This window comes from Pipistrellus hanaki (genome assembly GCF_964339955.1).
Source record: "Pipistrellus hanaki genome assembly, chromosome: 3".
Classification (NCBI taxonomy): Eukaryota; Metazoa; Chordata; class Mammalia; order Chiroptera; family Vespertilionidae; genus Pipistrellus; species Pipistrellus hanaki.
Genome location: NC_140505.1, coordinates 107,321,815 through 107,339,261, shown reverse-complemented (window position 1 = coordinate 107,339,261; position 17,447 = coordinate 107,321,815). Strand labels below are relative to the sequence as shown.

The 17,447-nt window shown below is 45.0% G+C and overlaps 1 protein-coding gene across 1 annotated transcript in view; it reads right to left on the bottom strand.

Annotated features, from left to right (window-relative positions):
- Nucleotides 1-17,447, bottom strand: part of PRMT8 (protein arginine methyltransferase 8) — an 87,507-nt gene that overhangs the window by 22,517 nt on the left and 47,543 nt on the right. The window contains exons 3-6 of the mRNA XM_084878441.1: nt 15,497-15,652; nt 12,555-12,618; nt 932-1,074; nt 229-316 (exon numbers count right to left, since the gene is read on the bottom strand). Coding sequence (XP_084734567.1) covers nt 229-316; nt 932-1,074; nt 12,555-12,618; nt 15,497-15,652 — 451 coding nt within the window. The remainder of the gene's footprint in view (nt 1-228; nt 317-931; nt 1,075-12,554; nt 12,619-15,496; nt 15,653-17,447) is intronic.

Sequence of the window (17,447 nt, the reverse complement as noted above, 5' to 3'; positions counted from 1 at the left end):
TATCTTATACCAGCCATATTGTTTATTTTCTCTCTGCAGACCTGCCGCCTTTGGGACTAAAGGAAAACATTGCAGAGAGAAGAATCCAGAAAGGCTCAGGTGAACTCTACAGACATAGCAGTATGTTTATAAACTAGTTGTGCATCTCAGGCCCACTGATGTGCCTCCCACCCTAAACACAGAGGGGAGGGCTGGGGGAAGTCCAAAAGAGAACGAAAAGTGACTTACAGTGGATTTTGAAGTCCTTGTACTGTCTGTCTTCAATTGCTACCACGTACAAAGCTGCCCGGTCTGGAAACATAAGCCCTCCAGGTTTCTGTTGATGAATTGTGGGGAAATGGGTCTCGTAATCTATTCACCTGACAAAGACATCACATTTTGAACTGCACATAGAGTTACCAGACAGGCATCTCCTTGCCAACATTTCTCATTCAGCAGACTGTCACCTTGGCCATTTAGGGCTCAGCTGGCAATGCTCACTTTTTATTTTATAGTAAGGAGAATTGAGAGACCCAGATGGAAACAATAAAGCAAATAAAGTGGGAGAAGGTAAGTCCACTGAGGAATAGTGGAAGGTGGTATGACCTTTTAGCCTAGAGAAGCCAAGGTCAGAAGCACTCTCGGCTCTCTGGCAGCCATGCAACCCTAAGTATTTGTTGACTAGAATAAACTTTTGTCTTGACAACACTGAATGGGTTTCAATTGTGGTGAAAGAAACCAAGGTTAGACCTACAGAAGAATATTGTGACAGTTAGACATATTATGCCCAGGAACCATCATTCTGTTCCCTGAAACAGACCTTGGTTAAAGAGGTGTGACTGGAAGAGGTTATCTTCTAGCCCAGGACCCCATATTTTTCTAGGCTGTAGGTCAGGGGTAGAACAGCAAGGTAGCCAGAGACCAATAAGGGGAGAGCATGCAGGACACTTACCAGCCACTTGTCCCTGGCAAAGATGACTGTGTTGAGCATTGACTCATAGAAGAGACAGTAGCCCATCCACTCGCTGATGATGATGTCTACCTTCTCCACAGGCAGCTCCACCTCTTCCACTTTACCCTTAAATATGGTGATAACTGGAAAATACGAACCCCAAGGCCATACTTTGCAGGGCTTGATCTAAGGGTTTTAGCCTGGTTCTGATTCTATGTTTAGGGTGGGACATAACTCACCCTCTACCATGCTAGTTTATACAAAGTGAATTGAAAGCTACTTGCACATTTTCTCCCTAAAATGTATTGAGCAATTACTATGTGGTGGACTAAACCCACAACATGCACCATATTACATATTTCTCCCAACAACTTTATGAAGTAAACACTTTATTCTTATTTAGAACTAAGGAAATTGAGGCTTACAGAGGTTATATGTGGCCATGGAAATAGGGCCCCGGTCTGATATGCCATGACTCTAACACTCTTCTCATGACCCTCACCCTATGTTAGAGTCCATGATGATTCAAACTCAGAGAAGGCTGGAGTGATGACTCTATTGCTCTTGCATATGTTCACAACCAGATTCACTTCCCAGTGGATTCATGAGGGAGACAACATAGTGTTTTGACAAGAATATGGGCTCTGCAGTCAGAAAAACCTGGGTTTGTGGTAAGTGCTGGATAATTTCATTATTACCTGTACTACTACTTTCCACAAGTTACTTGACCAAACCAAACTCCAATTCTCCAAAGAACAGCCCAAAAGAACATCTACGTAACAGGTGGTTGTACTGACAAAATGAAATAACACATATGAAGGCCAGGCTCAGAGCCAGGCCTCAGCAGAAGGTAGACATTTTCTGACATTTTCTTCTTGCTGACCAGCCCATAGAGAGAAGGAGGGGATGGGCCGTGACAAAGCCCCTGCTCTAAATGGCTTTTGATAATGAGTCACTTCTAAGACCTCCCAAGACCTGTGGCAGGAGAAACTTCTTAGTTGGGTTTTTGATCATTTTACATACACATACATCTAATTTGGGGGTCTCTCTTTGTATTCATTGTTGTAAAGATCAAAGCAAAAGCTCTCTTGGATGTCACTGTGAAATTGACAGGGTGATGTATTGGTTGGTTGATTCCATCTGAACATTTCTTCTGGAAGGTTACCCATATTTATGCTATGAAACCCTCTTTCTGCACCATCTTCTGAAAAATTACACAATGCCTGAGCTTTGCTGTGAACATTGAACAATGACCTGTATTCTGGAGTTATAATAAAATTCAAAACTCACATTTGCTCTGAATCTGAGTTTCACAAAAATTAATTTGGCTTGGAGACTTCTAGATGGCAAAGGGTCCACAGGTCACTGGTTTTATTTCCTGTCTTCACAGTGATAATGCAGGTGGGTGATAGAGTGCCCATTAGCAACCTCTAATGATGTTCTACTTTCCAATATTTGGTATTTCATTAAGGCCTAATCAGATAAGGCCTACTCCATAAAGAATCAGACACCTGGCAGATGTACACTGGCCCAGGTCATTCTCCACTGAGGCCTAGGCTCATGTGACCCTCCTGGTTACTGCTCAGAAGCTCTACCCCCAAGAAGAAAGAGCAGGAAGAGCAATCTTGTTCAAAGGGTTAGAAGGGGTAGAAGGGGTAGGCATTAATATTCTGCTTCTCTGGGGGCTCTGAGAGCCATGAGCAGGAACTCAGTCCAGGGTAAGGCCCAGAAAGCACCAAGAGAATTCACAAGAAGACAAAGTAAAGGGCTTTTGAAAATGCAAATAGAGTGCCAATTTATTTCTTATTCTGAAGAAAAAAATACAAACACACACACACACACACACAAAAAAAAAAAAACAAAAAAAAAAAAAAACCCACACACACTGACAAATATGCCTGATCCACCTGCTTAGTTATTTGTGTGCAAAGCCACTCTTGTCTTGTTTTTGGGTTTTTTTTTAAACATTTTTAAAGTGTTTCAATGGCCTTTCTTTCTTTTCTCTGTGCGCATTTCTTGAAGGCTCTTCACTAATGTCTGCACATATCCATGGGCACAAACATTCAAACATTGTGAATGAGTGAGTGAGTGAGTGAGTGAGTGAGTGAATGGGTTAGATCACAGTCTCCCAGTGGCCCAGGAAGATATCTTCTGCCTTGGTGCCTAGTGCAAGGTTCTCCAGGACTATTCCATGGACTAGACTTCAGTAGGACTGCAAGCAGCAGAAATGGACAAGGACTTATAGTTTAGTCCGACAGATAGGTACGTATAGGACATTCCTTGAGTGCCCCCAGAGTGAGTGAACACTGCCCCTGTTCTCAACACTAGACCTCTTATCCATTTGTTCCTATAGATACAAAGATGCAGAGATACAAAGAGACAGTAGATCACAGAACAGCAAAAAGCATACTGTTTCTGCTTACAAAAAGGCAGAAGGAATCAATTAACCCATAAAACACTCAGCGATCTGTGCTTCCGTTCATTAAACATTGCCCTTCTGCATCCAAACATTTCTCAGAGCTGTGCCCCCCACTTGGCACAGTGAGTTGATGGCTCCTTTGTGAAAGGAAAAAGACACACCACCCTTCAGTCCAGCTGTGGACTAGATTTCACACCCCAGTTATCCCCTCACCCAGTTGCTTTTGTGCAGCGCCCAACCTGCACAACCTCATACTGGGTCCTGGAGGCAGTCAACTTATGCTCTTGTTCCAGCTGACAACCTTGATTAAATAGTTTCTCTTTTTTTTTGGGGGGGGGGGGGCCTTGGTTTCCTCATTTGGTGCCTAGTGCAAGGTTCTCTAGGACAATTCCATGGACTAGATAGACTCCATGGGAATGGAGTTCATGAATGAATGGGGGGGGGGGGGGGAGGGGAAGGGAAGGAGGAAGATTGAATCTAAAAATCCCTAAGATATTTTGCAGCTTCAAAATGCTTTGATTTTTCAAATATGTGTTGAACATGTGCAAGGTATTCTACAAATTTGGGGAATATCACACATCAATAAAGAACCAGTGGCTGCAATGTCCAGTTTGACTTTGATTTGAACCAATTTCAAGCATGATTTTTTTTTTTTTTAAAGAGGCCACATTGTTTCTATGGACCCAAATACAATTGCCCAGCGGTGTCATCAGAGGTAGTCTCACCCAACTATTACTTAAACTATGAGATTCAGTTTCCCAATCGGCAAAATGATAGCCCTTTATGGCAATTAGTTAGGAGTTATTGGCCAGTGTATGGTATAAGGCTGACTCAAAGAACTCTATGTGTACACAGTGCTCCATGGCAAGCCTTTTCAAAGGGGATCTTAGTTGCTGATATCAGGGTTCTGAGCAGCAATAGGCTGCAGAGCCTCACTCTTAATCTGGATCCAACATCACAAACACTGTGTCAACTCAAGTTTGCTTTGAGGTCACTCTCTAGAGCTATATCTTTATTCTGTAAGGATGATGGAAAGTTTGTTCCACCAGTGGTGACAGAACCCTGGCTTGTAAAGTTTAGAATGATTAATCATAATTAAATATACAACAGGAGGCAATATACTCCAAATAGGGAGATTCCCCCCCTGCAACTCCAAGTTTACAAATTAGGCAACCATATATATATATAGTTGTTTTTAGTGAGATTATTTTTTCTTTTTGGCTTGAATGGTTATTACATAAATGTAGTCATTCTAATTCATGGTCATTGGTTTAACCGTTTAGGGTTTGTTGTTTTTTGTTTGTTTGTTTGTTTGTTTGTTTTAATGCTTTTGTTGTTGTTTTATAAGACAGGCCAGCCAGATCTCATTTGAGCCTCCAGTATGTTCATGAGAGTAAGTGAACCCCCATGGTCCATCTGAGTGGTTTCCCCACTGTAGACTCCTTACTGTTTCCCAAAACAGGTCTTGTCCCACAGAAGAGTGGGCATGAGGGTCTTGAGTGGGAGGACAGGGAGCACGTGATGAGGCAGCGGAGCCTCCGCAGCACCACCCTCATCTCAGCACAGCCACTCACTGCCCTCCACACCCTCGCTATGCTTCTCACACACCTATTTTGGCAACAACCACACTGCCTGCCTTACACCTTCTGAGGACCTGACTCACCTCTAGCCTCTGGTCTTCTCTTAGTAGTATTTCAGCTTCCTATTTCCAGGATCTAGCAGAGCATTTGACTCCTCAAAAACATTCAAAGATTATGAATGAGTGAATAAGTGAATGAATGAATAATCAACTTTGGGGAAAAAAAGGGGTATTGAATTCAGAGACAAAAGATCTTTAAACTAGTCTAATTATGATGCCAAAAAAATTATCAGTATTTGAATAGCACCTTACACAGTGATTTTCCATGTATTGTCTAAATAATCCTCACAGTTACCCGTGAGGTTTATTTCATTGTTCCATTTGTTCTATTTGAGAGAACTGGAGTTTACAGAAGTCAAAAGGTACAAGTCACTAACCTCCCTGAGATTCCTTTTCTTCATCTGCAAATGATCAGACAATCCAGCTCACCATGGGATTGTTGTGAATGCCACAAGAAATCAGAGAAGGCCAAAGACAACCCATTCTTCCCCTAAAGGTTGGTGGGGATGGTTGGTAGGGTGAGAAGAGGGGGAATCATTGTAGAGGTAGAACCCATCAGATCGCCTTGGTTTTCCACCCTCATCTTCTCCAGGGACCAGATACATGGATAAACCCCTTGATACAAGGTCAAACCCACCCGTATTTGTAAGCCAGTGATGATGGAAGAAATAGAATACCAACATCATTACTCTCAATAACTGATGACACTTGGGATATATCCTACAGGAAACAGACTTCATAATGGAGTGGCATCAAGGAGGCCTAGGTGCTAGGTATACTCAATATAGTAGAAACTTAAATATGGTTCCCCTTTCTCTTCCCAAGTCCTCTATTCAACCAAAAACATAGGGCCTGAGCTTCTGCCTTGTCAGTGCATAATCTATCTGGCTTCATGTCCTAGCCTGCTTGGCTCCCTTGAGGGCTGAGGGCCTAGTCAGCTTAGCTAGAGCTCTTAGCTTTGGCCAGAGCCCTTCCCTGGCCAGAGCTTCTGCTTGGCACATCTGCTCCCCTAGGCACTGACTGTTCTAACACTCAGGTAATCAAACCCATGCCACGACTCATCCCTACCCCAAGTTATCATCAACCACTTAGAACCCCTAGCATGATACAGCCAGGCAGATCCCTACCACCTGGCCACGTGCAGATGATTTTGTGGGATGGGCCAACGTGGAAGAAATTAAGAAGGGAATGGTACTAGACATAGTGGTTGAAATCAATGGGAATGTACAAGGCAGCAAAGCTTCCTCTAGGCTCAGGGATTCAGGAGAGCATGCCAGCTTTCACTCACTAATTATACATAGGACAGGTAGAATGTGTCTCCCACCCCAGGGAATTTGTACCATCAGTCCTTCTGCGTAAATACTCTTCCCTCTACTCTAAGCATGCTGACCTCTCTTAATCTCTTGGGTCTCAGCTTCAATTCCCTACTCAGAAAAGGGCCTCTTTCCAGTACTGTGCTGTACCATGTTTAACAACAGGCTCTGTGAGGTGAAGAGGGGGAAAGCCCTGATTTTTAGTATTTGCTGATGTCTGTGGTGCAAATACTTCCACCATGGCTGATTTAAGCTCTCACCACAATGTTACTCACGGCAGGTTGGGAAGAGAAGCACAGAATCACTCACAAAGTGGGGTGAGTGGTTACAGTAAGCCACTGCCACCACCCAATGAAAGAGGATGCCCCATTTTTCTCAACTCTAACATGCTTCTTTCTAATTGCTTTCACTATTTTAATTCTTTTATATTGTTTGTTCACTTGCTTTGATCTTTGCCTTCTCTGTGAGACTCTAAGTTCCATGACAGCAAAGACCTTGTGTCCTATTTGTGTTGACCCACCCCTCACCTGGCACAGGACCAGGATAGTTACACACTAATGCCTGGAGGGATGGGCACAGGAAACCCAGTCCTAAGATTGTGAACTGGCCTCTGGAGCAGTTGGGAAAGGAAGTCACAAACTGCCAGGAGCACTAGTACAAGTCATTAAAAACCATCACAGCTGACTCACCTTGTTTTCTTTCGACAGGTTATTGATCAAGTTAATAAGTGAAGTAATAATAACAATACTTCACATTTATTGCCTGCTTCCTGCCCTCCGGATACTGCTGTATTTTACACAGTAGTACGCTGATAGACAATTAACAACTGGCTCTCCAGGAAAGAAGCCCTGATTTTCACATTTGCTAATTTCTGTAGTGTGAATACGCCCACGGTGACCAACTTTGAAACACCAAAGTGACTTCATCCATTCCACAAATTTAACAATACTGACAATTTAACAACAGGCTCTTAGGAGCTTGTAGAGCCCACTCCAATAAACCATGGTTTTACATATAGGAACTTGGTGCCCCTCACAATGACCCTATCAGGTATGTGCCACTATAATTCCCATTTCACAGATGAAGAAACAGAGACACAGAAAGTGAGTTTGACCAGATCTCACCTCCATGATATCTTTACGGGAAAGGTGACAAATTATTGTGTGAGTTCATAACTGGCTACCTGACTGAATTCCAAGGTTCAGATTAGGAGCTGAGTGAGAACCAGCCTGAAGAAGCATCCACATCACCCCTGGGCACCTATTCAATATACAAGTAACATCAAGCAGGGAACAATGACCTTAGGAAAGTGATGCTCTGAAAGGAAGGACCAGATCTAATAATGTGATGTTTAATATAAATAAGAGTGGGACTCAATTTGGATTCAAAACATCCACACAGCAGATACAGGTTGAGAGCTACAACTTGCCAGTAGGCAAATGTAGTTGATTCTGACTCTGCACCAATGTGGCATAGCCTCTCCCATAACTGCTAATGGAACCGGAGCCACACTGTTCCAAGTGCAGTATCTGGGCCATCGCCTGGCTGTGCTTGTTTCTTAGCCTGACTGTCCAAGTGTGAGAGAGATACAGAGGCATGGGCAGAAGAAAAGGTGACTCAGACCAGCACAAAGGGTAAAGGAACTGAGGAAAGGATTTGCCCAGAGATATGGGAGAAAGGCAACCATGTGAAGGAGCCTCCTCACTCCATCTAGCTCCAAAGGAGCACTGAGTGGGAAACCCCCAGGGAGGAGAATGCCTCTCATTGGAAGGTGGTGCTTTCTAACAGCCATGGCTTTCAGAAGACCCTATCCAAGAAATCATCCTGGACTGGATGACTGCAGAGCACAGAGGACTGCTGCAGAGCAGAGAGTTCATGCAGCATCAATAAAAGCCTTGGAGTTTTGTGGCCAGCAAAGCTCATTTTTGGTAGGCACCTACTACCCAGAAAGCCCCATATCAGGCACTTGACGTGCCTGATCCCCCAGCACCCTGCAAACTGTTCATGGACATATCTCCTCTACGTGGAGCAAGCTGAGCTCAGAAAGGTGAAGCAATGTGCCAACGCCCCCCTGAAGCTACGTAGCAGAGGCCTCTCTGTCCATTGCCACTCTGGTCATGCTAAGCTCAGACCCCTTCCATCCATGACAGGTGTGTTTTAGGATATGCACCAGTAAAAGAAAGAAGGGATACACTTTCTTACCTTTCGTTTTCTGAGAAATAAAGGTAATTTTAATTTCTGAGAAATGAGGGTATATTTCTTTTGTTTCTAGAACTAATAAAATTGTATTAATCCCTGAGCTCCTATGTCAACATTTACAAGTGAATCTACCTTTTTAAGCATAGCAGCAGCCCACTGGTTTTCCTGGGCATTGAAAGAGAGGAAATAATAGTTGTCAGAGCCCAAGTCAGAGAGGAGGCTGTGGGCTTGTGTGGGGGCCACGCACGTGGAAGCAACTGTGTGAGGGCTGCATGGCTGCTGCATGCTTCATGGAGCTGCATGGCTGCACGGAAAGAATCCATCCTGAGGAGCTGTGTGGAGGTGGAGAGGGAGTGAGATTGATTGATGCTGGGTGGCAGGTATTTTATGTCCTGTGTTGTTATTTATGTCTCTACACCTACACTCAAGAGACACATACAAATGCTGGCTGACACAGAATTTCAAAAGCATTTCCATGGAAGCATTTGTGCAGTTAAACTGTCCCCTCTCTAGTTTACATGCCAAGGCTGGATGAGCTGTGCAGCTGACAGGACCCTGGCCACCTCTCCCCTCCACCCACTGTTGCTACCTGAGGAGGCAGAGATGAAAGCAGCTCTGTCTTCTATGGGCCCCTCCTCCTGGGCACAGTGTGTGTGAGGGGCAGGAACGAGGACAGGGCATGGGGCACAGGGCTGGCTATTTACTTGAGGACAATTGTTTGTCCTTCTTAGTCTTTGACTCAATGACAAAATCAAGTGTAAGCCATCAACATAGGAAGCATGGAACAAGTCCATCCTAAAGCCATCACGTGGGGCTGAGTGAACCAGACCTCTGTGCTGCCCCAGGAGGGGTGGGGGGTAGAGCTTACTCCAGTTTGAGGTGTTGAAGCTTGAGCAGTGAGAGCAGCCAGCACAGTACATCAGAGCCAGAGTGGGAGAGCAGGACACCCTGGTATGGGAAGGTGGGGGGAGGGCTGCAGGGGCCCAACTGGAGCCTGAGCAGGGAAGAGAGGGTGCCCTGTGGGCAGCTGCCTGGCACAGGGTGTCGGAGCCCAGCACTGGGTGACAGAAGCATCTGCAGGGGCAGGAGGTGCTGACAATGGGAGGTTGTTTACACACAAGGGATTAATCCAGTACATAAACACATGCAGAATAACAGGTGCCAGAGTTTCATGCTCTGATAAATGAGGCACAAGCATGGGAATGTGAAAGCTGGACACCGTGATGCTGGATTAGAAGTGGAAAAGTATGATAAATGGACTCATACTGACAATATGTGCAGATAGATGTAGAAATGCATGTTCGATAAGTATTTATGTGTACACACACACACACACACACACACACACATTTTTTCTTCTGAGATAGCCTGGGAGCATCTGCACCCTGCAGTCAGGAAGCACACTTAGCCCCGAGTCCTCATTTCTAAATGCCACTGTCCACTAAATGGAATCAAGGCTTGGAGAGAAGGCTAGTCCTGGAACAGAGGCGTGGAAAGTATGAAGTGAGACTGAAACATCCATGCCAGAACATGAGAACACTCACAGGAAGTGAAGAAATCATGTCAAAGGAACTTAGAAACCAGCTTGAAGATGCTCCAGCAGCCAAATCAGGGAAAATTTGAGAATCAAAGTAAGTACTGATAATAATAAATACAGTCTATTGAATAAAATTGGAAATGAATTACAAGGAATGAAATAGTAGTATTTATAGGGTTTTGAAGTACCTGTCCCAGAAAATCTTACTGACTACAAAGGGGAAAGAGCAACTTGACCATGAGGAAGTCTAGCAGACATTGCCTGAACTACATGTCAAAGTCAATGCTGTCAGGAACCAGGAAACCCAAACTGCATGCCAGTGCACAGGGAGAACCAGTGTGGGACTGCTGTTCCCGCAGGTGCATCACCGAGGAAGAGCCACACTCACACAGCCCAAACCAAGGGGCATCCACAGAACACAGCCTGTGGTCGAAGGCTACCAAATGGAGGAGAGTCTGTCCCAGCCTAGAGGAAAGAGAAACTCGTTGACAAATGCCTTGCTTGCCCGCAACTGAATCCCTTTGCTGTGGGTGTGATGGAAACAACTGGCAGGATGTGATGAGGATCTGAGCACTAGATAACGACAAGATATTCACGTTACTCTCTTGATTTCAATGGCTTCCCTGTGTTTATATAAACAAATGCCCGTGTTTGTAGCTATATCCATTCATGTGTTCAGGGATGATTGGGCACCATGTCACAACTTACTCGCAAATAGCTAAAAACCCACAGTTGTATTTGTCTATTGGAATGTTTTACAGGCTACAAGAAAGAAGAGGAAAAGGAAGGGGAGGGGAATTTTAAGAAGTTATAGGAGTCTGAGGCAGGGAAGGGAGGTGGGGACCATGAAGTGTGAATCAGAAGGGGTGGTCAGGGGCTGAGCAGTTCTTTTCCTGGCAAGTTTCAGTGTCAGACCTCTCTCCTCCTGAAGTTCAGGGATCTCTCCACTTCTGTGAGTTCCTCTCACCCCACACTCTGCTACCAACGTTGCAGCACAGTGGTACTCTGCTAGCCAGAGCAGGGAGGTGAGCCTGGAGGCTACAGTTCCAGACTCCAAGAGCCGGAGGCAATAGAGACAGGTGAAGAGTAAGAGGCTGGGCAGACCTTCAATGGGCAGGAATCCCTGTGCAAGTAAAGCCTGGGCAGAGTGGGGGATTCTTAAATGTTCCTTGAAGGCCCCTCAAAGCCCAGAGTTGAGACTCAATAACTCTGACAGGAAATCCGCCTTTACATCTATTTTCATTTTCACTTCCAGAATTGGCAGGCACTCAGAATTGATGAGCTTCCACATCAACTTTAGGAAAGAGTACTGGAGTGAGAGGTGAAGCCAAAGGCTCTGCCCCACATCTCCTGTTCTCAACCTCCACATCTGTTAAATGGGAAACCATCTGTCCTACTTCACAGACCTGGGGAAAGGGAGGTCAGATGAAAACACACAGGTCTTTTCCCTTGCAGAGAAAACCCACCGCTTTCTTTTGCCATCTTTAGTAGGTCAGTGCGGAGGTCACCTCGCGTCACTTCTACCCAGCTCAAGTACTTTCCTGAAGGGTGTACAGAAAAGATCCGACCCTAAGTGAACCAAGACAAGTTGAATGACAAACCCTAGATCTCGAGTACTGAATGGCAAGCCCTAAGTCAGTTTATCTGAGCAACACTTCCCCTACCCAGGCTGGAAAGAGGCCTCTGGATGTTGGCTCTGCTCATGGCCCCACAGGTGTTGCTCACCCACCACCCCTAACCTTTTTCACTAGCAGTCACCTACCTGTGCTTCTTCACTCCCTCACCTCCTTGTTCACCCAGCTCAGATTTCAAGGCTCATTATTCTAACTCTGGTTCCTCCCTTCCTCTGTGTGTCCTCCCAGCAGGGCCCCCACCTAGGCAGCGGTCCCCTCCACGGCACCAAGGCTGCTGAGCACAGTAGGAGCACTGAGCTCAATGCATAGTTATGTCTATACACCTCTAACAAGGCTGCTGGCCCCCAGCCATCCCCACTACCCAGGGTGTTAGCTTTCCCTCCCTGCCCTCTCTAAAAGACCATTCTACTTTTTCTCATCTCCCAAAACACTTACACTCTCCCACCAATGACTTTCTCATTCTTCATTGACAAAATAGAAGCAACAAAGCAAAGGTTTCCCATCATTGCCCCAGTTCCATTTGAACCCACATCCCTCACCCCTTTCCCTCTGCTACTGTGGTTAAACTGTCTCTACTCCAAGAGAAAGGTCAACCCTCCATCTGTGCTTTGCACCACAGGCCCTCTTACCTTCTCAAGGTCTTTGCTCCTAAATTTACTTTTTCCTGTGTCTGCAATTTTGTACTTCCTCTCTACTGGACCATTGAATCATACACATGTTTTTGTATCTCCTGTCCTTAAAAACAACAACTCACTTCTCTGATTCACTTGTAAATGTTGACATGGGAGCTCAGGGATTAATACTCATGTCACTCTCTGCCACCCAAACAAGGAAGTAAAAGCCCCCTCCATTCATGGGAAAACACATGGAGGTATGTCTTACTGTTGTCCAAGTGGTTGGCTTTAATGATCTTCTCTGAGTAGTCAGAAATACTGGAGCATTCAATCTAGAAAGGCACAGAACAAAGGAGAAGCATCAAAAATACGACAGCACCAAGTTAAGGGACAGAGAAGCTGAGACCTACAGGGGTGCAATAATGTGCCCACAGCTGTCACTGCTAATCTGTGGCAGATTAAAAACTACAGTGCGGCCCTCCCACCTTGTGGGGTGCCTTTGCTGCCAGGCTGGAGCCCACCCAGCACTTCACCATGGAGGCCCGTGTCTAATTTGGGAGATTTCAGAGGAGCTGGCAGACCTCATTCTCCGGACCAGGGAAGCATTGGATGAGTTGGCACAGCCACTGTCCTCCTGGGAGAGGATGTAGGACCGACCAGAGGTGCTGTGAGCCTCCCTCAACATTATCTTCCTACCACACCCTAAAGTATTTGAGGGAGTAGTTGGTAGTTGACCATCAGCTGAGAGAAGACCATTGTGGGAGCACAGGAGAGAGTCAATGGTGCTGGAAACAGAGGGGAAGCTGCCCAAGAGCTATTCTCACCTTTTTAGCTGGCCCTCCACAGAGACCAGACTGTGCTAAATCCAGGGCACCTCACCTTCACACTCAGGCCCCACCACAAACTGCCCCAGTGCCTTGAGCATTTGCATAGGGCCACTGAGGGTTCTGGCAGCCTCCTCAAAGCCTGAGGTAAGGTGAGGGTACCTACAGGGTCAAAAGAGGGAAACTCTGGTAGAGGAGGCAGACTCTAGCCAAGGCTCAGACCCCAGAGGACCAGCCTTTGCTGGGCTACCAGGCTCCTGTAAGACTGCTTCTCTCCTCTTCTTTCCCTCGCCACGTTTTCATCCTGAGCTTAACCTTGGAGAATGGGACGTGGAACCAGAATGCCTGGATTTATATGTGGCTTCTGCTGCTTTCTAGCTACTTCTTGGTTTCCTCATTAAGTCACAAGTCCTGCTCACATGGTCAATGTGAGGATGAAACATACATGGGACACATGAGGTTGCACTCAGATTCTTTCCACCTTTTCTTACCTCTACCTTTACCTTTTCCCTTCTTTGTTCTTTACTCTCTCTTCATTTCCCCCATTTTCATTTGTTTTCTAGTTTCTTTTCTTTCTCCTTTTTATTAGTCCCTCTCCCAGTCCTTTCACTTTTCTCTGAGTCTTTCCATCCTTCTGTCTCTCTCTTCATTTCTCTCATGTCTGTCTCCCAATTTCACTGTCTCCAACTGCTGTCTCTGTCAATTTCCTCTCTCTCTTCCTATCTCTCTCCCTCTCACCTTTCTCTTTCCTGCCATCTCGGCTCCCCTACTAGAGAAGAGCTGTGGGTGGAAAGGGGAGCCTGGAACAGGAGAAACTGAACTGTGAAATGAGCCAGCCTGAAAGGAGCCCGGCTAACTGTGGTGGTTTATAAAAGAGCTGTTAAAGCAGAAGAGCGGGAGGCAGCCAGGTTGGGACCCGTCACCACAGCTGGAAGGCACTGGGTAGGTCCTTCCTGACAGCTCCTTGGCCCGAGCCCCTGCCAACTTGGAAGCCCCAGCGACTTGAAAGGTGGTGACAGGTGGCCCGGCCTCTCCCTGGGCAGCTCTCTGCTCCCACGTGCCTAGCAGAGACTGGGGCTGAATTGGCGCCTCACTGTCAGCACTGCGAGGAAGGCGCTCCGGGTCAGCATGCAGTCTCACCGCTCTGCGGCGGGCGGTGTGAACTCCTTGGAAGTGGAGTCTGCATTGGACAGGAGGCCTCCACCCTGGTGAGCAGGGCCTTGTCAAGGGAAGCTAGAAGGTGGGGAGGGTAGCACCTGTGATGATGACAGGACTTGACCTTGGGCATCAGATTGGCCCCGTACCCTCACCACATGCCTCAGCTGAGTGCATTACAGCTTTTCTGGTCAAGGTCTCCAGAATACCCTCTACAGCTAAGGTGCTTTCCAGGTGAGGCAGGAAGGAGGAATTTGATCCCTGCTAAAGGGGAGTTGCCAAGGGGATTTTGGAGGGTCCTAGTCAACCCAGGAGCCTGGGGTTCTCGGGATAGGTTCTCATGACCCAGTGAAATGACAGAGAATTAGGCCCCACTGAAACCTGCCCAGGAGCCTCTGCAAAGGGGCTGCCTGTACATATTCTATGATTTTTTTTTACTGTAATTTGAGTTTTGATCAATATTAATTCCAAATTTCCACTTGTAGAGCCACTGCATTTTTTCAATGGCAGCCAGCAGCAGGGATCTCTCTTTTTCACAGAGGAATGCTAGGAGGTTCCCAGAGGGTCAGCCTCCACCTCTGGCCAGAGAGGCTGCAGCAGCCAGAATTTAAATCTACCAAGTTGCCCTTTAAAGGACAAAGCAGAGGGTCTTCTTGTTGTTATCTCCTAGGGCCCTATCCTGACTATCCTAATAAACACTGAGCATCTGTCCTATGCTGGTTCTGTTCTAGGCTCCTTACATATCTATTAAACTTTTCATGCCTCATAATGACCTCATGGGCAAGACACTATTTTCATGCCCATTTTATACATTGGGGAAACTGAGGTACAGAGCCGTGAATTGCCCACGATCACACATCTCATGAGCGGAAGAGCAGAGATTCAGGCCAGAACTCACACTTGTAATCATGCTGCTCTGCCTCTCAAGCACTGTGAGGCCCTGATGACACCGGAATGGTTTCTGAAAAGTCAAAAATCTTTTGCAAATGTCAGCAGCCACCAGGGCAAGATGCCAGGAGTGATGCCTGGGTGACAGGGAGCCATGGAGACTGTCCTGCCTCCTGAGGGGCACACTTGATTTTTTCTTTGAGTGTGTGACCTCAGCAGAGGGGTGGATCAGGGTTTGTACTACTAGGAAGGGCCGGAGAAGGCAAGGGGCAGGACCAGCTCTGCTGAAGCCACCGAGAGGGACTGGGCGGGGGGGGGGGGGGGGGGGGAGTGGCATGCTCACCCCAAACACCTTCTTGGCCCCTGCCTTGGCAGCAAACATGGAGAGGATCCCGGTACCGCTCCCAACGTCCAGCACCACTTTGTCCTTGAACACGTGCTTGTTGTGGTACATGGAATTCCGGTAAGTGAGTGTCCGCACCTCGTCCTTCAACATTTCCTGTATGGAAGGAAAGAAAAGTCAGTGTCAATGCATTCAAGTTACTTGGGAGTACACCAGGGTCACAGGCCCCAGTACTGTCCAGCCAAATTCTTCAAGGATCTTCATGATGTCATTAGGCAAGCCACAGAAGAGTACTGTGGGGCAGCTAGACCAATATTCCTTTTTCTGCTGTTATTTAAGTGTTTTGTGGTAAGAAAGAAAGTAGATTACTCATTACAGCTGCCTCCAGCCCAAGGAGAACATGATTAACCTGTGCATGGCAATGAGGCAGGGGTCTTCATCTATTCAAGGTACCAGCACACACTCTAAGTCATCACTAATAGTCCTGGAATCTTTTGGTATAATTTTACTATAGTTTTTAGTATAACTTGCATACAATAAAAAGCACAGGTTTTGAAAGTATAACTAAGTGTAAGAGTTTTTAGAAATGCACACCATAAGTAAGATACAGAACTTTTCCATCACCCCAGAAAGTCTTTCAAGCCTGTTTGCAATTAATCCTCACTCCCATTCCAGACAATCAATGATCTAATTTCTATCACCAAAGTTTCCTTCTGTCGGATTTAGAACTTCATATAAATTGAATCATACAATATGTACACTTTTGTATCTGTTTCTTCTGCTCAAAGATTTCGAGATTCATTCATTTTCTTGCATGTATCCAAGGTCTGTTTCTTTTTTCTTGTTACCGCGGTTCTCATTCTTATTCTTGTTCCTGTTCTTGTTGTTGACTGGTATTCCATTGTATGACCATATCCATTCACTTGTTGATGGGTATTTGGATTGTTATGAATAAAGCATTTTTGAGGATGCATGTTTCTATTTCCTTTGAATAAATACATAGAAGTGGGGTTTGGGGTATTAGGGTAGGTATTTAATTATATTTAAAATTACCTAACATTTTTTTAAAATAGTTGTGCCATTTCATGATCCCACCAGCAATATATGAGAATTCAAGTTGCTTTACAGGCTCACCAATTAGACTTATCGGTGTGTTTTTTTAATGTTAGTTATTATACTGCAGTGATTTTTCAACCTTTTTCATCTCATGGAACACATGATTACTAAAATTCTGTGGAACACCAAAAGTACATTTTTTGTTGATCTTACAAAAAATAGGTATAACTTTGATTCATTAACACTGGACAGATATTGTTGTGTTGGTTCTTGAAATTTTTTTATTTGACAATAAGGGAACAGAGTTCAGTTATTGAATATTTTTAAAATTCTTGTAGCAGCACACCAATTGAAAATTGCTGTTATAGTGGATATAAACTAGTATCTCATTGAGGTATTAATTGCATTTCCATAATGGCTATTAATATAGATAATTTTTCATGTGTTTATGGGCTATTCATATATACCTTCTTTTGTGAAGTGTCTTTTTTTTTTTCTTGAGCTATTTGCTTTTCCTTATTGAATTATAGGAGTTTATATATTCTGGAAATGAATCCTTTGTCAGATGTACATATTGTGAATGTCTTCTCCAAATCCGTGATTTGCCTTTTCAGTTTCTTAATGTTGTCATTTGAAAAGCAGTTTTTAATTTTGATAAAGACCATTTTTTTTAGTTTTTTCTTTCATGATTAGAATTTTTTGTGCCCTTCCTATTCTTTGTCTACCCCAAGGTTACAAAGATATTCTCTTTTGCTTTCTTCCAGAAGTTTTATAGTTAAGGCTTTTACTTTTAGGCTATAATTCATGTCAAATTAATTTTATTATAGTGTAATTATGGGATGTGAGTTCATTTGCTTCATACAAGTAGATGGCTCGAGCACCAGGCTTCATTTTC